The 22881-nt window shown below is 43.5% G+C and overlaps 2 protein-coding genes and 1 non-coding gene across 10 annotated transcripts; all 3 read right to left on the bottom strand.

Annotated features, from left to right (window-relative positions):
- Window positions 1-233: 233 nt before the first annotated feature.
- Window positions 234-2581, bottom strand: LOC103652817 (uncharacterized). Of its 7 annotated transcripts, none has more exons than XR_004857673.1 (6): window positions 2068-2570; window positions 1837-1992; window positions 1344-1493; window positions 1093-1190; window positions 795-984; window positions 234-259 (listed from the first exon to the last, which is right to left on the bottom strand). XR_004857673.1 is itself a non-coding variant. In XM_008679795.3 (5 exons), the coding sequence occupies exons 1-4, from the start codon at window positions 2408-2410 to the stop codon at window positions 894-896; spliced, it is 630 nt and encodes a 209-aa protein (XP_008678017.1). In that variant the 5' UTR covers window positions 2411-2527; the 3' UTR covers window positions 234-259; window positions 795-893. The 7 variants fall into 7 exon arrangements, 1 of the variants encoding a protein (XP_008678017.1); XR_565093.4 differs by having other exon boundaries at window positions 1837-1996; window positions 2126-2554; XR_004857672.1 differs by having other exon boundaries at window positions 1837-2581.
- Window positions 2582-17613: 15032 nt separating this feature from the next.
- On the bottom strand, window positions 17614-21511 carry LOC100280325 (uncharacterized). Of its 2 annotated transcripts, none has more exons than XM_020551520.3 (7): window positions 21161-21511; window positions 20531-20926; window positions 20043-20136; window positions 19804-19933; window positions 19569-19701; window positions 18229-18436; window positions 17614-18125 (listed from the first exon to the last, which is right to left on the bottom strand). In XM_020551520.3, exons 2-7 carry the CDS (start codon window positions 20923-20925, stop codon window positions 17970-17972), a joined length of 1116 nt encoding a protein of 371 aa, XP_020407109.1. In that variant the 5' UTR covers window position 20926; window positions 21161-21511; the 3' UTR covers window positions 17614-17969.
- Window positions 18645-18751, bottom strand: LOC111591448 (small nucleolar RNA snoR97). Its single transcript, XR_004858079.1, has one exon. It is a non-coding gene; the product is annotated as a small nucleolar RNA snoR97 (small nucleolar RNA).
- Window positions 21512-22881: the final 1370 nt, after the last annotated feature.

Here is a 22881-nt window from a genome sequence, read left to right as displayed (position 1 = left end):
CCACAATTATATATTCACAAAAGCATCACAGTTATAATATCATTCACAACTAGATCATTTACATATAGCTAGCTAGATCATTCCAGCTATTGTTCAAAAGCCCACAACTACCAGCTCTTCTTTTAAATCAACGTTGAAACAACAGATAGGAGCTGAGCAAGCTATGTTGAATATGCATTTCAACAGTGGAAGCATGAACATGGATACATCAGTTCTTCTCGTCTTCTGTTTTGTCTGACTTGTCTTCCTTCTTCTCTTGCTGTTTAAGAAGAGAAATAAAGAAACCTTCATATTTCCACCAGATAATACAGGATAGCAGTTCATGTGAAGATTTGGTGACATATAATATATTTATTCTTATTTAGTCAAGGTGAAGCAGAACAATGCTATAGTCTAGAGGCAACATGAATTTCATTGCATCACAATACAGAGACCTTTAACAGATGGATCATTGGGATCAACACCAGGAAGCTGTTATTTTACACATAAAAGGGCCAATGACTATTTAGGACTGCCAGTACCCACCAGAGTAAAGAGTCCATGGAATTAAAAAAAATTCAAGTAAATTAACCTCCAAATAAAACATTATCTATGGACCAAGTGTGTTGTTGTTGTGATGTCATGTGCTAGTCCGTTATGGGATCTTAATCTAAATAAGATTTTGTTTTTATGCATCAACAGAAGGTGCTCATATACTAAATCTCATATTCTAGAACAAGAAAGAAATGCTTTTGAGAAGTAATAGCAATAATGCAGCATGATCCAGACCACCTCTCTAGGAGTAACATGCGTACCTGTTGATGAACAACAGTCATGGGAATGGAGAAAAACTTTAATTGTTGCCAAAACAATGGCTCCATTTGCATGTTGAAGTCTATCCTCCAACAGATTCATTATGTCAAATATTTTGTTATTATTATATGGAAGGAACTTTGATGCCAACTCAAGAACATGCACTGTGGCCATTCACTAAACTCTTTGATCCTGCAGATAAAAATAGAGAACTCAAGAAAATTCACATTGGCATTATTTAATAGAAAAGGCTCCAAGCCAGATTGAAACTCATTTGATTAATAGGTAAAATTAAAATACCAGTGGTTTGCTATGCAATGCCTCAATCTTTCTGCTACCAAGTTAGCAGCTTCTAGAGCCCAGATCTGTTGCAATGCATGTACGCAATTGGCAACTACCTGCAAGTCACCAATATAATCAGTTTATCTCAGAAAAAGGACATCATTAAATGAGATAGCATCCGATCATTAATCAGTTGAACCAAAGCACCAACTGCAATCATTTAGAATAATAAAATACCTCACAGATCATAGCTGAAACAAAGTACTTACAAAACAACCTCCGCCTGATCGTAGAGCAACTCAGGTTTGATGTTCTAGAATGAAAAAGTGGAATATTCACATCTCAAACCCCCTCCGCCTGATCGTAGAGCGCAACTAGCAAGCACGGATCGCCGAAAACCCTCATCGCATCGCCGAAAACTGGATTTAAAGACGACATCAAAGTGAAAAATTAGACTGATTCAGTTTTTTCCCAATTAACAGCAATAAAGTAACCCAGTGTACTATTTAAAGTTTTGAAACACAAGGTACGACTCTATGCTATATAATGAAGTCCTTAAGAAACTACAAAACCTTCACATTTGCTAGTACCAGACTCGAGCCCTTTACAGTGGCCACCAATCTTAGATGAATTTTATTTGCATAGCAGAACCCTAATGGTTGGCTGCACAAATCTTAGATGAATTTTATTCGAAAAAAATGGGTCATATTCACAGAGCATATTGTATTCTCAGAACAAGGCGAGAGGGAGATGAAGCCATACCGTGGGCTTGTCGCACCAGGCCTTGTAGGAGACGTCGTCGCTGCTCTTGGAGATGACGTGCTCCCAGCCCTCCCTCTCTGGCTCGCGTGCGCCCAAGCCTAGACTGCCTACCAGCTGCCTCAGATCGCCAACAACGCTATTTGTCTTGGATGCTATCTAGCTAAAACATGTCCAGTGAACAAGCAGTAGTGGTATTAATTGATTTAAGGACACAAGAAATGTAGCACTTACTTCTTGAACGAAATCTAACCGCCAATTTACACATGCTGAAAATGGTCAACAAGCTTACACGCGCTCGACGACCTCCGACCGTCACGCACGTCTCTGAATGCCACCGGACGCCGCCTCTCCGTCGCTCAAGAAATCTGCGGAGTGCGACTGCTGCTTGCCTGCTAGCCGCGACGCCGCCTCTCCGTCGCTCAAGAACGACGAGGCTGTGCTGCTGTCGTCGGCGCCAGTGTCGCGCTCCCGGAGCTCCTCGATGCGCGCGAGCGCCTCCTCGAAGCGGCCACTGGAACCGAGTGGGCGCCGAGAGGCAGAAGGCGAGGGCAGGCGGCGACAGATGAATCCCCATGGCGCGCACACACACGGTGACCTGTTACTAGCGAGGCGATGGAAGGGGGAGAGAGGTGAGGGCAGAGAGAAGAGGGAAGGGAGAGAGAGGCGGCGGCGGCGGCTGCGGCTGGGAGAGAAGCCAGGGACGCGCGACTGATAGGGTTAGGTAGATGGGCCCCTAGTGGGCCTTAGGGTTATGGAGGGTTTTCTTTTTATTTATTTATTTCGAAATTCATTTTTAAATTACTCAAAAATTCATAAAAATTTTACCAAATAAATAATAAATATTTGAATAAATTATTACGAATGCGAATAAATAATAAACATTTGAATAAAAATTTATTACCCTATTTATCGTAATAACTAAATTTATTATTTTTAGTTGATGGATTTTATAGTGTTACAACAACTCAAATATTGCATACAAGCAATATTAAAAAAATAAATCACCATGCAATTTAGCAATCAATATTTACTTGTTTTAATTAATTTTTAGTCACTAACATCTAACAGGTACGTTCAGGCTATAAGATTTGATAGTGATCCTTGCTCTATAGCGACCCACCGCTAGTCCCCGACGACATCTATAGCGACCAACCATAAGTTGTTAAATTTCTAGACTTTTAGCGACCAACCGACCGTTGCTACAAAAGGATTTAGCGACTGATCGTCGGTCCCTAACCTTTAGCAACCAACAGTTGGTACCTAATAAGGGTCGCTAAAGATCAACCGTCGTGTAGTGTGCGGCAATGTACTCGGCTTCGGCGGTAGAAAGAGCTACAGAGTTTTGCTTCTTTGAAGCCCAAGACACCAGGGACCTTCCCAAGAACTGGCAAGTCCCCGATGTGCTCTTTCTATTAATTTTACACCCCGCCCAATCGGCATCCGAATAACCAATTAAATCAAATGTGGATCACCTAGGATACCAAAGCCCAAACTTAGGAGTATAAACTAAATATCTCAAGATTCGTTTTACGACCGTAAGGTGAGCTTCCTTAGGGTCGGCTTGGAATCTTGCACACATGCATACGGAAAGCATAATATCCGGTCGAGATGCACATAAATAAAGTAAAGATCCTATCATCGACCGGTATACCTTTTGATCTACGGATTTACCTCCCGTGTCGAGGTCGAGATGCCCATTGGTTCCCATGGGTGTCTTGATGGGCTTGGCATCCTTCATCCCAAACTTGTTTAGAATGTCTTGAATATACTTTGTTTGGCTAATGAATGTGCCCTCTTGGAGTTGCTTCACTTGAAATTCTAAGAAGTACTTCAACTCCCCCATCATAGACATCTAGAATTTTTGTGCCATGATCCTACTAAATTACTCACATGTAGATTCGTTAGTAGACCCAAATCTGATATCATCAACATAGATTTGGCATACAAACAAATCATTTGCAAGAGTTTTAGTAAATAAAGTAGGATCGGCCTTTCCGACTTTGAAGCCATTATCTATAAGGAAATCTCTTAGGCATTCATACCATGCTCTTGGGGCTTGCTTGAGCCCATAAAGCGCCTTAGAGAGCCTATAAACATGGTTAGGATACTCACTGTCTTCAAAGCCGGGAGGTTTCTCAACATAGACCTCCTCCTTGATTGGTCCATTGAGGAAGGCACTTTTCACGTCCATTTGATAAAGCTTAAAGCCATGGTAAGTAGCATAGGCAAGTAATATTCGAATTGACTCAAGCCTAGCTACGGGTGCATAGGTTTCACCAAAATCCAAACCTTCGACTTGTGAATACCCCTTGGTCACAAGTCGGGCTTTGTTCCTTGTCACCACACCATGCTCATCTTGCTTTTTGTAGAAGACCCACTTGGTTCCTACAACATTTTGGTTAGGACGTGGAACTAAATGCCATACCTCATTCCTAGTGAAGTTGTTGAGCTCCTCTTACATCGCCACCACCCAATCCGAATCTTGAAGTGCTTCCTCTACCCTGTGTGGCTCAATAGAGGAAACAAAAGAGTAATGTTCACAAAAATGAGCAACACGAGATCGAGTAGTTACCCCCTTTTGAATATCGCCGAGGATGGTGTTCACGGGGTGATCTCGTTGTATTGCTTGGTGGACTCTTGGGTGTGGCGGTCGTGGAACTTGTTCATCTTCCTCATCTTGATCATGGGCATCTCCCCCTTGATCATTGCTCTCCTCTTGAGGTGGCTCAACTTCTTGATCTTCTCCATCATTTTGAGCCTCATCCTCATCTTGAGTTGGTGAAGATGCTTGCATGGAGGAAGATGGTTGATCTTGTGCATTTGGAGGCTCTTCGAATTCCTTAGGACACACATCCCCAATAGACATGTTCCTTAGCGCGACGCACGAAGCCTCTTCATCACCTATCTCATCAAGATCAACTTGCTCTACTTGAGAGTCGTTAGTCTCATCAAACACAATGTCACAAGAAACTTCAACTAGTCCAGAGGACTTGTTAAAGACTCTATATGCCCTTGTGTTTGAATCATATCCTAGTAAAAAGCCTTCTACAGCCTTAGGAGCAAATTTATATTTTCTACCTCTTTTAACAAGAATAAAGCATTTGCTACCAAAGACTCTAAAATATGAAACATTGGGCTTTTTACCGGTTAGGAGTTCATATGATGTCTTCTTGAGGATTCGGTATAGATATAACTGGTTGATGGCGTAGCAAGCGGTGTTGACCGCCTCCGCCCAAAACCGATCCGAAGTTTTGTACTCATCAAGCATGGTTCTTGCCATGTCCAATAGAGTTCTATTCTTCCTCTCCACTACACCATTTTGTTGTGGCGTGTAGGGAGAAGAGAACTCATGCTTGATGCCCTCCTCCTCAAGGAAGCCTTCAATTTGAGAGTTCTTGAACTCCGTTCCGTTGTCGCTTCTAATTTTCTTGGTCCTTAAGCCAAACTCGTTTTGAGCCCGTCTCAAGAATCCCTTTAAGGTTTCTTGGGTATGGGATTTTTCCTGCAAAAAGAACACCCAAGTGAAGCGAGAATAATCATCCACAATTACAAGACAATACTTACTCCTGTCGATGCTTATGTAAGCAATCGGGTCGAATAGATCCATGTGGAGTAGCTCAAGCGGCCTGTCGGTCGTCATGATGTTCTTGTGTGGATGATGAACACTAACTTGCTTCCCTGCCTGACATGCGCTACAAATCCTGTCTTTCTCAAAATGAACATTTGTTAGTCCTAAAATGTGTTCTCCCTTTAGAAGCTTGTGAAGATTCTTCATTCTAACATGTGCTAGTCGGCGATGCCAGAGCCAGCCCATGTTAGTCTTAGCAATTAAACAAGTGTCGAGTTCAGCTCTATCAAAATCTACTAAGTATAGCTGACCCTCTAGCACTCCCTTAAATGCTACTGAATCATCACTTCTTCTAAAGACAGTAACACCTATATCCGTAAAAAGACAGTTGTAACCCATTTGACATAATTGAGAAACTGATAGCAAGTTGTAATCTAAAGAATCTACAAGAAAAACATTGGAAATGGAATGGTCAGGAGATATAGCAATTTTACCCAATCCTTTGACCAAACCTTTGTTTCCATCCCCGAATGTGATAGCTCGTTGGGGATCTTGGTTTTTCTCATAGGAGGAGAACATCTTCTTCTCCCCTGTCATATGGTTTGTGCACCCGCTATCGATGATCCAACTTGAGCCCCCGGATGCATAAACCTACAAAACAAATTTAGTTCTTGTTTCTAGGTACCCAAACGGTTTTGGGTCCTTTTACATTAGATACAAGAACTTTGGGTACCCAAACACAAGTATTTGACCCCTTGTGTTTGCCCCCAACATACTTGGCAACTACCTTGCCGGATTTGTTAGTCAAAACATAAGATGCATCAAAAGTTTTAAATGACATGTTAGAATCATTTGATGCAATAGGAGTTTTCTTCTTAGGCAATTTTGCACGGGTTGATTGCCTAGAGCTAGATGTCTCACCCTTATACATAAAAGCATGATTAGCGCCAGAGTAAGACTTCCTAGAGTGAATTCTCCTAATTTTGCTCTCGGGATAACCGGTAGGGTACAAAATGTAACCCTCGTTATCCTGAGGCATGGGAGTCTTGCCCTTTACAAAGTTAGACAATCTTTTAGGAGGGGAATTAAGTTTGACATTGTCCCTCTTTTGGAAACCAATGCCATCCTTGATGCCAGGGCGTCTCCCACTATAGAGCATGCTTCTAGCAAATTTAAATTTTTCATTTTCTAAGTCATGCTCATTGATTTTAGCATTAAGTTGAGCTATGTGATCATTTTGTTTCTTAATTAAGGCTAGGTGATCATGAATAGCATCAACATTAATGTCTCTACATCTAGTACAAATGGAAACATGCTCAACGCTAGATACAGAGGTTTTGCAAGATTTTAGTTCAACAATCTTAGCATGTAAAATGTCGTTTTCACTTCTAAGATTGGAAATTGTAACATTGCAAACATTTAAATCTTTAGCCTTAGCAATTAATTTTTCATTATCGTTTCTAAGGCTAGCAAGAGAGACATTCAATTCTTCAATCTTAGCAAGTAAATTAACATTATCATCTCTAGGATTGGGAATTGAAATATCACAAACATTTGTATCAACCTTAGCAATCATTTTAGCATTTTCATTTCTAAGGTTGGCAATAATATCATGGCAAGTGCTTAGCTCACTAGATAGTTTTTCACATTTCTCTACTTCTAGAGCGTAAGCATTTTTAACCTTAACATGCTTCTTGTTTTCCTTAATTAGGAAGTCCTCTTGGGAGTCCAAGAGTTCATCCTTCTCATGAATAGCACTAATTAATTCATTTAATTTTTCTTTTTGTTGCATGTTTAGGTTGGCAAAAAGGGTGCGCAAGTTATCCTCCTCATTTTCACTAGAATTATCTTCATCACTAGAGGAAGCATATTTAGTGGAGGATCTTGATTTTACCTTCTTCCTTTTGTCGTCCTTTGCCATGAGGCACTTGTGGCCAACGTTGGGGAAGAGGAGGCCCTTGGTGACGGCGATGTTGGTGGCGTCCTCGTCGGAGGAGGAGTCGGTGGAGCTCTCGTCGGAGTCCCACTCGCGGCACATATGGGCATCACCGCCCTTCTTCTTATGGTACCTCTTCTTTTCTCTCCTCTTGCCCTTCTTGTCGTCGCCCCTGTCATTGTCACTTGATAATGGACATTTTGCTATAAAGTGACCGGGCTTACCACACTTGTAGCATACTTTCTTGGAGCGTGATTTGTAGTCCTTCCCCCTCATTTGTTTGAGGATTTGGCGGAAGCACTTGATGATGAGCGCCATCTCATCATTGTCGAGCTTGGAGGCGTCGATGGGTTGTCTACTCGATGTAGACTCTTCCTTCTTCTCCTCCGTCGCCTTGAATGCAACGGGTTGTGCTTCGGGCATGGAGGAGTCGCCTTGCTCGATGATCTTTTTGGAGCCTTTGATCATTAGCTCAAAGCTCACAAATTTACCTATGACCTCCTCAGGAGACATTAGCGTGTATCTAGGATCACCTCGAATTAATTGAACTTGCGTAGGGTTAAGGAAAATGAGGGATCTTAGAATAACCTTGACCATTTCATGGTCATCCCATTTTTTGCTCCCGAGGTTGCGCACTTGGTTTACCAAGGTCTTGAGTCGGTTGTACATCTCTTGTGGCTCCTCCCCTTGGCGAAGCCGGAAGCGACCGAGCTCCCCCTCGATCGTCTCTCGCTTGGTGATCTTGGTCACCTCGTCTCCTTCGTGCGCTGTCTTGAGTACGTCCCAAATCTCCTTGGCACTCTTCAATCCTTGCACCTTGTTATACTCCTCTTTACTTAGAGAGGTGAGGAGTATAGTGGTGGCTTGAGAGTTGAAGTGCATGATTTGGGCCACCTCGTCCTCATCGTAATCTTCATCCCCTACGGATGGTACCTGTACACCAAACTCAACAACATCCCATATGCTTTTGTGGAGTGAGGTTAGGTGATATCTCATCATGTCACTCCACCTAGAATAATCTTCACCGTCAAACGTCGGTGGTTTGCCTAATGGGACGGAAAGTAATGGAGTATGTTTAGGAATGCAAGGATAGCGTAGGGGGATCTTACTATACTTCTTGCGCTCTTGGCGCTTAGAAGTGACGGACGCGACGTCGGATCCGGATGTAGAGGGCGAGGAAGAATCGGTCTCGTAGTAGACCACTTTATTCATTTTATTCTTCTTCTCGCCACTCTTGTGCGATCGAATGCGTGAAGGGGATCCATCCTTCTTGTTGTTGGCGGACTCCCTTGATGGAGCCTTCCCGTGGCTTGTAGCGGACTTCTCACCGCCGATCACCATCTTCTTGGCGTGATCTCCCAACATCACTTCGAGCGGTTAAGCTCTAATGAAGCACCGGCTCTGATACCAATTGAAAGTCGCCTAAAGGGGGGTGAATAGGGCGAATCTGAAATTTATAAACTTAAGCACAACTACAAGCCAGGTTAGCGTTAGAAATATAAACGAGTCCGTGAGAGAGGGCGAAAAACAAATCGTGGGCAAATAAAGAGCGAGACACGATGATTTGTTTTACCGAGGTTCGGTTCTTGCAAACCTACTCCCCGTTGAGGTGGTCACAAAGACCGGGTCTCTTTCAACCCTTTCCCTCTCTCAAACGGTCACTTAGACCGAGTGAGCTTCTCTTCTCAATCAAACGGGACGCAAAGTCCCCACAAGGACCACCACACAATTAGTGTCTCTTGCCTCGGTTACAATTGAGTTTATCACAAGAAAGAATGAGAAAGAAAAGAAGCAATCCAAGCGCAAGACCTCAAATGAACACAAGTGTCGCTCTCTCTAGTCACTATTTGATTTGGAGTGATTCCGGACTTGGGAGAGGATTTGATCTCTTTGGTTGTGTCTAGAATTGAATGTTATAGCTCTTGTAATGTGTTGGAGGTTGGAAAACTTGGATGCAATTAATGGTGGGGTGGTTGGGGTATTTATAGCCCCAACCACCAAAAGTGGCCGTTGGAAGGCTGTCTGTCGCATGGCGCACCGGACAGTCCGGTGCGCCACCGGACACTGTCCGGTGCGCCAGCCACGTCAACCGGCCTTTAGGTTCTGACCGTTGGAGCTCTGACTGGTGGGGCCTCTGGGCTGTCCGGTGGTGCACCGGACAGGTCCTGTAGACTCTCCGGTGCGCCTTCTGCGCGTGCTCTGTCCTCTGCGCGCGCAGGCGCGCATTAAATGCGTTGCAGTCGACCGTTGGGCGTGAAGTAGCCGTTGCTCTGCTGGCACACCGGACAGTCCGGTGTGGCACCGGACACTGTCCGGTGCTTCACCGGACAGTCCAGTGAATTATAGCGGAGCGCCCTCCTATTTTCCCGAAGGTGGCAAGTTCAGCTTCGAGTTCCCTGGTGCACCGGACACTGTCCGGTGGCACACCGGACAGTCCGGTGCACCAGACCAGGGTGCCTTTGGGATGTCTTTAGCTCTCTTTATTTGAACCCATCTTTGGTCTATTTGTTGGCTTGATGTGAACCTTTGGCACCTGTAAAACTTATAGACTAGAGCAAACTAGTTAGTCCAATTATTTGTGTTGGGCAATTCAACCACCAAAATCAATTTAGGAAAAGGTGTAAGCCTATTTCTTTTTCAACTACCACCAATACTGATGTAAGCCACATGTCCGAAGAGGTCCATGTGAAGAAGCTCCAAAGGCCTCTTGGTTGTGACCACGTTCTTTGATTGATGTGGAACGCCATGTTGCTTCCCCGCTTGACATGCGCTGCATACCTTGTTTTTCTCAAACATGACATTCGTTAGTCCAATAATGTGATTATCCTTTTGAAGTTTGGCCAAGTTCCTCATGCCAACATGAGCTAGCCGGTGATGCCAAAGCTAACCCTTGTCGGATTTTGCCACTAAACAAGTCTCACGCATCACTCTACTAGTTGTGAAATCAACAAGATAGAGTTTGCCCTTCAAGCGACCTGTAAAAGCAACATAGGAATCCTCCCTTCTAAGAATCTTCACATCAACATCAGTAAATAGGCAATTATATCCCATTCCACAAAGTTGTGAAACGGACATCAAGTTATAGCTTAATGAATCTACTAACAAAACATTTGAAAGTGATTGGTGGTCAGAGATAGGAATGTTACCAACACCAATCACTTCACTCTTGCCACTATCCTCAAACACAATTTCTTGTGTTTCTTGGGTTAGTTGCAAGGAGTGAAACATGTCTTTCTCCCCGGTCATGTGATTTGTACATCCACTGTCAAGCACCCAGCTTGACCCACCAGAGGAGTAGACCTGCAAAACAAATTTAGGCTATGCTTTTAGGTACCCAAATTGAATTGGGTCCTGCAGTGTTAGTTATAACCTTGGGTACCCACACACTTCTTTTCATGACTTTTCTTTTAGTGTAGGCACCCACATATTTAACAACTAATTTTCCTAAATCCCAAGTCAACATATAATCACAAAGATAAGAGTGAGAAATGGGAGCATTAAATTTTTCTCCACTTGAGGATCCCACTTCCTTCATCTTACTCTTTGTGGAACTCAAGTTTACCTTTACTTGAGTTGACTTGTTATTTGAGGAGTGAATCCTCCCCAAGGCATCATATAGGGTGGTTCCCTCTATGAACTTGGGGGATCTCCACCCCTTATGCACTATGCTAGGGTTTTCCTTGGATGAGTTGAACCCAAGCCCCCTTCTTCCATTGTTGGGCTTTAGGGACTTGTACTTGGGTTCAATTTTCTTTAACCCATCATTGCTAGAGCATCTTTTCAATATCTCTTTGACCTTCACATGTGGGCTTTTCTTCCTTGCATGGTTAGTTAGACAACAAGAAGCATGATATTTGGCACAATGTTTGCAAAAGGTATTGTTTGAGGAACTAGACTTAGATTCAATCACTAAAGATGAGGCATTGATGTTCTTGCAATTTTCAAGTTGCACTTGAAGTTCTTGATTTTGGACATTCAAGCTTAACATGCTTGATTCAAGTGCATCCTTTTCATTTGCAAGATTAGCTATAGAGGTTTTCATATTGATTACTTATTTTTCTTTATCCTCTATAGTTATCTTGACTAAAGATACTTCCTTAGTCAAGGCATCTAGCATTTCATCTTTATTGAGTAGCAATTCTTGAAGCTCTAGGTTTCTTTCCTTTTCAAGGATAAGCAAGTCTTCTTGAGCATCAAGAGTTGCTTTTCTTTTATCTAGCTTCTCCATTAATTTGGTGATAACATTATATCCATTCAAGCCGAATTCTTTAATCATTTTATTCTTCATGGCAATTTGTTCATCATCATCATCATTTGGAAAATCATTACTAAATAAAGTTACCTTATCTCCTTTTGCCATGAGGCAAGTTGGAGTGTAGGAGTCGTCTTGTAGGTTGGTGAAGAGTTGCGAGCTTGAAGTAGATTGGATGGCAACGTTTGCCACCACTTCCTCTTCTTCGGAGCTAGAACTCTCTTCATCGGAGTTCCATTCTTCACCAATATGGGCTTGACCATATTTCTTCTTCTTGAAATATCCCTTGGTCTTGCCTCCCTTTTTGAACTTGTCCTTCTTGTATTCCTTCTTGGCTTCTTGTTCCTTCTTGTTAGGACAATCCACTATGAAATGACCGGTTTGGCCACATTCATAGCATGTCCTCTTCTTTCCTTTTCTTTGAAACTTGTCATTTTTCCTTACAAATTTCTTGAATGTTTTGATGAACATAGTTGTGTCTTCATCACTTGAGCTATCTTCATCACTTGATGTCTCGACCACTTTCTTTGCCTTGTGGTCTTTGTTTTTCTTGGGGTTGTCTTATTCATTTGAGATCAAGGCATGAGAGTCTCTTGCCTTGATTGGGGCTTCTTCGGATTCATGTTGTTGAATCTTTGCAAATAATTGATGAGGCGTCATTTCCTCATAGTCATCATGATCCCTTATCATCCTTGCTAGACTCTTGTCCTTTTCTTTGTATGCTCTCATGAATAGTCTTGTGACCTTGGAGTCACTCCAATCTTCACTTCCAAGCACTCTTATTTTGTTTACTAACACCATCAACCGATCAAAGAGTGATTGAAGCGACTCACCCTTTGTCCAATCATATCTAGCAAGCTCACTCTCCAAAGCTTCAACTCTATGTCTCTTAGCTTTGGGATCTCCTTCATGTGACATTTTAAGAATATTCCAAATGTCACGGGCATCTTCTCTTCCTTGAACTTTCCGGTATTCTTCTGGACAAAGACTTCCTTTAATTATGCTTACCGCTTGAGCATTCCGGTGAACCTCTTGCATCATTTCCGGAGTCATCTCTTCTCCTTGGGTGGCTTATACATACCTACATTAACAATCTCCCAAAGACTAGGATGCACACCGATTAAATGCGACTTCATCTTATCGGCCCACTCGTCATAGTTCAACTCACTAAGAGTTGGTAACTTTCCAAGTGGGGCGGAAGACAAGTTGGGAATAAAATTTCTAGAGTAATCAAATTGAACTTTACTAAATTTGTTACCTTTACTTTTGGTAGATGATCCTTCGGTGTTGAGACTTACCTTGCTCAACACCTTCGACACCAAAAGATCCACTAGGTCGTCATTGTATTCAAATTTTCCCTTACCTTTATCTTCTTCGGCCTTTCTTCTTGATTCTTCTTCTTTGGCCCTTTTTTAGCATCTTCCTCTTTCATTTTGAGGAACATCTTCTCGGCAATCTTCATGGCGAGATCGAGGATCTTGGGATCCACTTCCTCACCGGAAGATGTGATGGGGATTTCCTCGAGGAGAGGATCCACATGGTCCCTTTGAGTAGACATGATCGTTTCCTCACGCGGTTAAGTGTAAAATGAGGTACGAAGCTCTGATACCAATTGAAAGTAGCCTAGAGGGGGGTGAATAGGCTAATCTAAAAATTTTCACAACAAACTTCGAAAGATTGTTAAATACACAGTTCGACTGGTGCAGGCCGGTTCAACAGCTACGTGCGCAAGTTGAACCACTCTGAACCAATCCAACTGTTTTACAAACTTTAGACTAAAATCTACTCGAAAAAGTATTTTGCGAGTTCTTTTGAGAAGTAAGGTATAGCTAAGTTAGAATAAGAAGATGAATATGTAAAGGCTATTTCACTTCTAGATATACTCTACGGAAAAATATATATGTCAATCTTGCAAGTAAAAATATCTTAAGTTAAAGACAAGCAAGAATACAAGACACAAGATTTAATCCGAGGTTCGGCCACACCACAAAGGTGTCCTACTCCCCGTTGAGGAGCCCACAAAGGGCCGGGTCTTTTTCAACCCTAATCCTCCAAAAGCCGACCACAAAGGTTAGGACTGGGCATAAAACCCGAGCCCGAAGCCCGTTACCCAAAATACCCGAACCCGTACCCGTTTAGCCCGATGCCCGTTACCCGAACAATTTCAACGGGTAACAAAACTAAATACCCGAACTAAGTTTGGGCCTAATCGGGTATTCACCCGCGGTACCCGAAGTACCCATTCTACCCGAACTGGTCCTAGCCGTGGGCTGTTGCCTGTTGGGCTGCGCTGTTGGCGTGGGCTACTGGGCTGTGCAGCCTGTGCCGCTGCTTCTGCCTACTCCGTGTCCGGAGTCCGGCTGCCCCTGATCCCATCCCAGCCGTCCCAGCAAAGCAAGGCAGCAACCCTAGGTCCCTAGCTCAGTAGCTCCCAGGCGGCCGACGGGCCGACCGCCGACGGCGTCCTCCTCCAGGCTCCATTCCGGCTCCTCCCAAGCTCCCAGGCCCCAGCACCGCAGTGCGCGCAGACGCACAGTCCTCCTCCCAGCCCGCTCCCAGCGCACTCCTCTCATCCTCTGTCCCAGGCTCTGTCCCAGGCTCAGGCTGCAGCCAGCAGGCACACGCGCACACGCGCCCGGCGTTTAATTTAGCACAAAGCTAAATTAAATTTCTGTTGGCGACTGGCGTTTAATTTCTGTTGGGCGTTTAGCACAAAGCTGTTGGGTGTCCGTGGATCTTCGTCCTAGTTGGCTGTTAGCACAAAGCTGCTAGAGTTTAATTTCTGTTGCGTTGCTTTGGAACCATAGCAGTTTACTTAATGATTATCTTCGTCCTAGTTGGCTGTTAGCACAAAGCTGCTGGAGTTTAATTTCTGCTGCAGTTTACTTAATGATTATCTTCGTCATATAGATGTCTTGTACTCTTGTAGTCTTGTGTATGATTTATAATACCGGGTACCCGAATTCTACCCAAACACAAACCCGAAATTACGGGTACCCGAAATTGCGGGTACCCGAAAGTTTGGGTACGAGTACGGGTTCTACTGTTGAAAACCCGAAATATAAAAAACCCAAAAAACCCGACCCGAAATTTCGGGTAAACCCGAACGCCCAGTCCTAACAAAGGTCAAGGCAATCTCTTCTTATCTCAGCTCAAGGAGCGGGTGATACAAACTTCTTAGGGTCATCCACAAATTTGGAGACTCCCAAGCAATCTCAAAAGATCTTGAAACCTAGGGTTTCAAGAACACCAAGAAAGCACAAGAGGGGTTTGCACAAGCTCAAGTCTTTTAAAATGAGATGGGAGAGAAAAGCCAAATCGTGAGCACAAGCACAAACCTCACACCCAAGAGCTCCTCCAACAAGGTTGAATCTTGAGGAAGATTTAAGTGTGAGAGAGATGGGAGAGAGAAGTGCTTTGTCTCAAGTTAGGTGAGCAATAAATGTGTAAGTGTACAACCGCATTGAAGAAGGGGGGAGAGGGTTCTATTTATAGTCACGGCTCAAAAACTAGCCGTTTGACCAGGAACCCCGCAGAAAACCGGTTGAGCCGCCCCTAGGGCGGTTGAACCGCCCCCTAACATGTCATCAGACTGTCTGCCAGTCTGACTGCCAGACTGACTGGCAGACTGACCTGCAGGCGGGTCAGACATGACAGGACCGGTTGAACCGCCCCCTAGGGCGGTTGAACCGCCCCCTGACAACCCTGGTGACCTGACTGCCAGTCTTACTGGCAGACTGCAGGTCAGAAGTCAGAGGGGTCAGAGACCAGTTGAACTGCCCCCCCAGGACCAGTTGAACTGGTCTAGACCAGAGAGTTTAGGAGAGAAAACCCCAGCTCAGCTGCCCGAGGGCAAGTTCAGCTGTTGTATGGTCAAAGAGGTCCACAACCACAGCTGAAGTTGAAGTTCAACTGGAGTTGAAAGCTCAACTCAGCTAAAGTCCAGCTCAGCTGAAAAGCTCAGCTGCAGCTGAAGAAGCTCAACTCAGCTGAAGTTAAGTTCAGCTGGAAAGCTCAGCTGCAGTTGAAGAAGTTCAGCTGCTTTTCAGCAAGAACACTCTAGGTTTCTCAAACCTAACCATGGTCAACCAAATAATGTTAAAGTGATTTTTGGTTTTCAGAAAATAGCTTTTGAATTTAGGGACTTGAGCTATAGCAAACACATTTACCTGTGCGGAAAAGAATAAGGAAGAATTACATCATGCAACACAAGATTTTACATAAAATTTTATACGTCTGTTGCATGAAGTCCTTGGTGCTTACTTAAGTTCTTGTTTCTTTCTAATCATACATTGGGAACAAAAGTTGTTAGTATCTTTATTTGTTTTGTCATTAAATCACCAAAACCCTCACTTGGGGTTGATTGCACGTACACATACACAATCAACAGATTGACGTAACAGATCGACGTCATCAGTGTAATCTTCTTCAAGTTGAAGGTCTCGAATTTGGGTTGATTTATCAATCGCGTGAGATTTTCAGTGAAATTTCCATAGATATGATGCATGAAATCCTATGATGTGAATGGTATGGCCTTAATATCATGTGATGTTTTGGTAATAACTTTTGTGCATGCCTGCATGCTGCAAAGTATCACAACCGGGTTGAGGTTGTTTCATTATTGTATAACGACCTGCGTGTCGACATGTGATGCTCTAAAAAATTCTTCATGTAATTCATTTACTAGCTATTAGATGTGGTAGCTTTGTATAGTTTCATGGACGTACTTCAAGCATGATGACGACGATGATCACCACAATACAAGAGGAGGCATGGAGCTTTGGATTTGTGGATTGGCGGTGTGAGCTTTTACCGCCTGTTTGGTTGGCGTGCGCGGTCGTGCTCTCGTACCCGCGGAGAATTAAAGCATGCGCTGTTTGGTTTACTTCGCTCCGGGTACTGGCTAAGCTGATGCAAACTGAGGGGCGTGGCCAGGCTCCGGGCATACGCAGCCAGCGAGCGTACGCCCACATGCAGGTGTTGCTCGTGCAGCTGCACACAAACCAAGGCTCTTCTTTTTTATGTTTTTCCATTATATCTTCTAGTTAAAAGATTTAATTATCAAACCGATTTTATATTAATTTTTCTAGGACTTTTGCGAATAAAATTATATCACACATGTTGTATAAGATTTGAAGATTTATTTATACACTCTTCTCTTAACACATTCTAATGCAGACAACCAAACACAAGTTATATCAGTCCTACATGTACAAATGCAAGCAACCAAACAGAAGTATATGCACGGGTCTAGCCTGTGCACAAGGAGCCTAGCTCCTCGCGTACGAGCGAGGCTACCACCGTACGACAACCAATCACATGGATATTACAGGCTACAACAATTGTTTGTCCTGCCCCTAAAACCTGTCACGGTGAGCTATCAACTGGGCTAAATAAAAAGGCTCGCCGTGTGATCTTGTCTAGCGACCTGGCCTGTCAGCCCAAAAACTGAACACACATACTTGTCAGCCCATATTTTTTTTGTTTGGATTCAGATAGATATCGCTGATAGTGTAATTGTTTTCATATTTTTTTTCTTTAGATTTGGATTATATACGAATATTTGTTTAGATTCAGATCAGATATAAATATTGATTAAATGTACCAGATAAGACTTAATACTAATCGACATCATATTTATCCAACTCCGAATACTCGGATACAGATCGAATACTAAATGTTCGGAATCAAATATGTATGGGATCTTAACCCTTATCCGTACCTTGCATTTACCCTCCTATACACAACGGATCCAAGAAAAGAGCTGCCTCTCCTAAAAAAGAATCTGCCAAACATTTTCCTACTGACAAGTTGTCTCGACCAAAAACTAAAACTATGTTAGGCGTTAGGTTGTCTCTAACAACTTATTCATCATATCTCTTATATTATCTCATATTTAAACTTCACAGTATGAATAGTACATGCTACAATGCAAAATATTACTTTGCACGACTACAGGCACGATCTGCTAGAGACAGCGTTAATACCGTGTGCCACCTAGTGACCCTCTCAAGCATATGATTTCAAGACTGCTTAACCTTATTTTATTCATTGCTATTTCTGTGAAATAAAGTGACACCAGTTTACATGTGTGTTGTAAGTCTGAAATATTCTATTGTACAGGCACACAAGAGGAAAAAAAACAGCGTGGAAATTATTATAAGTGTTTGGACGACAGATATCGTGTCAGGATATTTTGTATTCAGTTCAAATTTGAACTAAATCCCGTAACTTCTGACAAAATATCCATCGTCCAAATGGTCTTCTCTTGTGGAGTCAAATGTGAATCAAGAAATGGTGACTACAAATCATGGAAACTGAAACAACTGTGTATTACTGGTATATCATGCCCTGCAACTGACCGGCGCAGCCAAAGTTCACTCCTTGCCATCAGCGGCGCGGAGGGAGCCGAGCTGAACCGGGGCCTGTGTCTGCACGACCTTGGATGATCCGTAGACCGACAGATCCATGCCCTCGGCCTTCTCCTTCTCAAGCTGCTCCTTGATCCAGGAGTACGTGATCCTCAGCCCGTCCTGCAGGCCAAATTTGAGTCCAGTGCAATGAACGATCAGACTATGTAGGTGTGATCCAGCTCAGGGACTGGAGCGATGGTACGTGCGAGGTTTGGTGGAGTACCTTCAGCCTCATAGTCGGAGCCCAGCCAAGCTTCTCCTTGATGAGCGTGTTGTCTGAGTTGCGCCCACGCACGCCCTCCGGCCCGGGGATGTGGTGGATGGGCAGCTGCTTGTTCTCAAAGCTCAGGACCATTTCCGCCATCTCGTTCATGCTCACCATTTCGTCGCTTCCAATGTTTACAGGCTCACGGAAATCGGACTTTGTTAACCTGGATGTGTTTGACAAAATAACAGCTTAGTTCACCATAAAAGGATTTCATTTGGAACTTTCTGTACCAAAACGAGTATTATTCAGAACTCAGATAAGCCTTTTTGTAGAAGATGTGCGAAGTAATTGCCAGGGGAATACGATTTACTTGCTTTTTATTTAAAATAAGGAGCTACTCTTTAATGAATAAAATTTACTAGCGTATTGATATATGTCGTGCTGTTTTTCAACTCCGATCTCTGATATATAAGCAGAGACAGAGGTGATGACAGTACAGGCTTTCTGAGCTTTGGAAGATCCTTGCTGCAGATGTATATGGCTTCAAGGATACTTATTCAGAGCTCAGAAACAAAAAAATATAGATTGACCTCCTTTTTTGTTTTCAACCATACAGACAAATGTGATGGAATACGATTTTCTACCAAATGTTGTGTTGTTTTTCAACTCCGGTCTCTGATGTTCAAGCAGAGACAAAGGTGCTGCAGGTGTACAAAGCTTCAAGGATACTAATTCAAAGCTCAGAAATGGAAGGCAGGTTTCACAGTTTTTCATTCTTTCTCCGATACTTCGTGACTATTGGTTGAGAAAACACTTGGGAGAACAGTATCTTTTAGCAGATTCACTGTTCGGTTGCATTTTAAGGTTGAACTTGTGAAAAATGAGTATATGACCATCGCGTCCAAGCTAAAGAGTGACATAAGCAACAAAAACTACAGGACATTTTGCCTATTTCAGAAGGAGCATGTCTGTTTTAGAAGTGAAGAACTACTCTGTCTATGCATCTTGTAGAATTTGCAGCACGGCATGAATTTCTGAAGAGCCACAAGCAAATTAATAGTGCAGTTATCGTTCTGTATGAACTAGATGGATGTTTCAAGAAAGGCCTTACACAAAATGGTAAGGCCCATATAAAACGTGTTTATCAAAGCATATCTTTTCGTCCCACCACATATTTCAACGGAAATTTCAAGGGCCCCTATAAAACCGCACATCAGAGACCACTAATCCTTTCTCTTGGGACATAGTAGCAATACGAGGTTGATGCTAGTTAGTATGATCTTAAATCTAAGATATCTGAAAGAAAAAGGAAATATTATAATGTAGAAGTCAAAGGTAGATTAAATTTCGCTTACCTAAGGACACCTTCAACACATTCATCAATAAATGTGAAGGATCTGGTTTGCAGGCCATCACCCCACATCTCAAAGCGCCCTGTGGAGGTCAGAGCCTTCCTGCAGAAAGCAGCAGGCGCCTTCTCCCTTCCACCTATATTGCCAAGCAATAAACATAGGACAACGTCATCTAGAAAATCGATAGCACCAACAAAGAACTGGCAAAATACTACTAGCTACCAGATAGCAAACTGACCTTTCCATGTGCCGAAGGGACCATATATGTTGTGAAAGCGACCAATCCGGCACTCGATGCCAAAATCCTTTGTATAGTGCTTGCACAGCTCCTCAGTCGCGAGTTTTTCCAGGCCATAGGCATCTTGAGGCTAAAAATTAGGCATCAGTTCAGTAAAAACCATTTTGCCATCGCAAGTCACAGCTCAAGTAGGTGACAGCTAACACGAGCGTAAAGAAATGCAGAAGTTTATTAGAAACCTCGGCAGGCCAAGCATCGGACTCCTTCAAGCTAACTACAGTTTCCAGCTGCTTGAACTCAGGGTAGATGCAGGCACTTGATGCATAGAAGAACCTGCCATGTAAACGACAGAAATTTCAAACTTTTTTTTTTTTGCAAGAGATGGGCTCTAAATTAACCTCAGCTGCATCTGACAGCAGTTTTCATGTGGCCAATGCCCAATGAATACTTCCCTCTTGTGGGCCAATACAATATACAAACCCAAGAGGAAAGGAAACATGTCAACTGTAAATAAATTTCCAGAATATACTAATGAACACAGGCCGTTTAATAATTCTTCAGATGTAGAAATTGAGCAAAGCTTTCATGAACAGAAGTATTATCTTTGATTTCAAGATTTTCCTAACTGAACAGATTTAGCACTGGAGGCAATATATATGAAACTAGCTCACCAGGGTAAATGCACGCATGATAAACAAAGAGCAGCTACCTTGAGGCTGGAAATTACCTCTTGACGCCGTTAATTCTAGCAGCCTCAAGCATGTTAAAGCTGATCATGGTGTTGTTGTACATGATGACGGAGTGGTTGGACTGGATGAACCCCATCCCACCCATGTCAGCCGCGAGGTTGAACACGTGGTCAACCCCCGTGGTGACCTTGAGGCAGTTGTCCATGACCCTCAGGTCCACGAGGTGGAACTCGTGGCAGAACATGTCCTCGGGCATGTGCTCGTTCCTCTTCCAGTCGGAGGCGACGACGTAGTGGCCCTCGCCCTTGAGGCGGCGCGCGATGTGGGAGGCGATGAACCCGCCGGCCCCGGTGATGGAGACCCGCAGCTTCTCGAACGGCCAGTACGGCTCCTTCTCCAGCTCCGCGTACGTGTACTCCTTGTTGAGCGCCATTCTGCACACGCAGAAGATCGAGCCTTAGGACGAAAACTAACCAAATAGAGCCAACACGATCTCTGTAGCGCTCATCGGCCATGACCATGAGAGTAAACCCACAATATTTTTCAGGAAAACAAACTTTTTTCTTAAACCCACAATATTTTTCAGGAAAACAAACTACAGGGCAACAGCTTTTGCTCCCCCTGTTTTCGATAAGGCGAAACGAAAGGATGAAGAGCAGCTCACTCACGGCGCGCGAGCGACAAAACAAATGCGCGGGCACGAGCGCGCGACACCTAAACCACGCGGCGATCCTAGAAGAACTGGTGCTCCAGACCCCGAGCGCCGGCGGGAAGTTTTTCCCCCCCAAAGAGGGGAGGGGGCAGACTGTATACCTGGCAGTGAATGGCAAACGGTGGCGTGGAGCCGCTGGAGCGAGACGGGGCGGGAGGGGGAGGACCGGACCGGAGGAGTCTAGTTCCTGAATCTGGACAGCGGGAACGGCTCGCCGGATCTACCCCCACCTCCGGCAGCTCTTAAATAGGAGTGGCGGCGATGGCGAGACGACCTCGTTCTTGTCTCTTATGGGAGAAGGATTGGAGGTGGAGAACTGGAGATGGTCAGATGCAGAGCGTACTGTATCTATTTTCTTGCGCATTGGACCCTCCAATTTTCAGTTTTCCTGTGCATGCCCGGATACCCCCCCTACGCGGCGGCTACCCATAATGACCAAGACTTTTTTTTTGTTATGCAAAATTGATAAAGTTGGACTTTGGGATGTGGGAAGCACTATAAAAATATAATTAATAAAGAATCTAATTATTATTATTATTATTATTTTGTTATGCAAATTTGATTAAATTTGAGATGTTTTGACTTTCTAAAAAAATAAAACAATTTATAATATGGAACCGACAAAAAATAGGTAGAACACAAACAAAATTTGGATTCGTTACCGAGGTCGGTCATAGTAGGACCCTACAAAACAATGTAGATCCATGATGAGACATTTGTTGCGTGTGCCATTTCTCAGCCGTCTGGCCGGAAATTCCAGGTCGAACGCTAGTTTGGTTTGGGGCGGTCAAGAAGCTAGCTAGCACGAACTGATGAATCAGCGCGTACCGCGCGTACGCGCCAGTTTGTTCGTCTATACGATGCAGTAGTGCAAGAACTTTGCTCTCGTACCAGCATTTGCCACATGAATGATTTTTGTACAGTTGCACGACGACGCACGTACACACGTACGTAGTTAATTATTGATCTGCTGTTATTTTTTTTTCTCTCCTCCTTTCTGTATTCGTCGTACGACGTGCAGATCCGATCCGGTGCTATTTCACATATATATGATCATTATCAGCTAACTCTCGGAAGGTGTCTTTATTTCTCCACACAGATGTATATATTCTCTGTATAGTCCCTGTTTGAATCAAACAGGTACGTGGTGGGATGAAAAAAAAAACAACAAGAAGAAATTCTTAATAGAAATGAATCCGAGTAAAACTCTTTCCACTGAATGTTTTTTAAATCTGTCTCTCCCTTTCTGTAACACTGGGTCGTTCGTTTCAAATTAAAGTCGATTCTTTGGACCCCTGCAGCTAACTGTGCTATTTTTGAACGACAAAAAAAGTACTAACCTGGAGTTAGGCAGCTGACCTTGGTGTGCCTGTACTGAAACAGGTAATTAATATAAGCGACGACGTGCTTACATTGCGTTTGTTATTTGTACTTGATGGAAAGGGCATGCATGCATGCATGCATAAACCAAACATATACGTATGCATGGTATACTAGCAGTGAAACCGAAGGGCAAACAATGCAAGTTAGTTCATGGCGGAAAAACCCAATGCGGCGTACGTACGTGAGTCATTGGCACACACTACTATCATCTGGGAGCTACTAATTAGCTCCAGTACGTTGACCTAGCTAGCTTGCATATTGCCCTGCGCGCTGGGCCATGCACGTACAGATCGT

This window comes from Zea mays, chromosome 4 (genome assembly GCF_902167145.1).
Source record: "Zea mays cultivar B73 chromosome 4, Zm-B73-REFERENCE-NAM-5.0, whole genome shotgun sequence".
NCBI lineage: Eukaryota > Viridiplantae > Streptophyta > Magnoliopsida > Poales > Poaceae > Zea > Zea mays.
The sequence above is the reverse complement of the archived record's forward strand: the minus strand, read 5'-3'. Positions and strand labels throughout refer to the sequence as shown.

What these genes read in the sequence shown, in the direction of transcription:
- LOC100280325 (XM_020551520.3), bottom strand. Translation starts at nt 20,925, where the DNA reads ATGGCGCTCAACAAGGAGTACACGTACGCGGAGCTGGAGAAGGAGCCG. An exon ending in AGAATTAACGGCGTCAAGAG is followed by an intron (nt 20,137 to 20,530) that starts GTAATTTCCAGC and finishes TTTACATGGCAG; the next exon opens with GTTCTTCTATGCATCAAGTG. An exon ending in CTCCGACTATGAGGCTGAAG is followed by an intron (nt 18,126 to 18,228) that starts GTACTCCACCAA and finishes TTTGGCCTGCAG; the next exon opens with GACGGGCTGAGGATCACGTA.
- LOC103652817 (XM_008679795.3), bottom strand. Translation starts at nt 2,410, where the DNA reads ATGGGGATTCATCTGTCGCCGCCTGCCCTCGCCTTCTGCCTCTCGGCG. An exon ending in TCGGAGGTCGTCGAGCGCGT is followed by an intron (nt 1,993 to 2,125) that starts GTAAGCTTGTTG and finishes TGTTTTAGCTAG; the next exon opens with ATAGCATCCAAGACAAATAG. An exon ending in CATTGCATAGCAAACCACTG is followed by an intron (nt 985 to 1,092) that starts GTATTTTAATTT and finishes TTTTATCTGCAG; the next exon opens with GATCAAAGAGTTTAGTGAAT.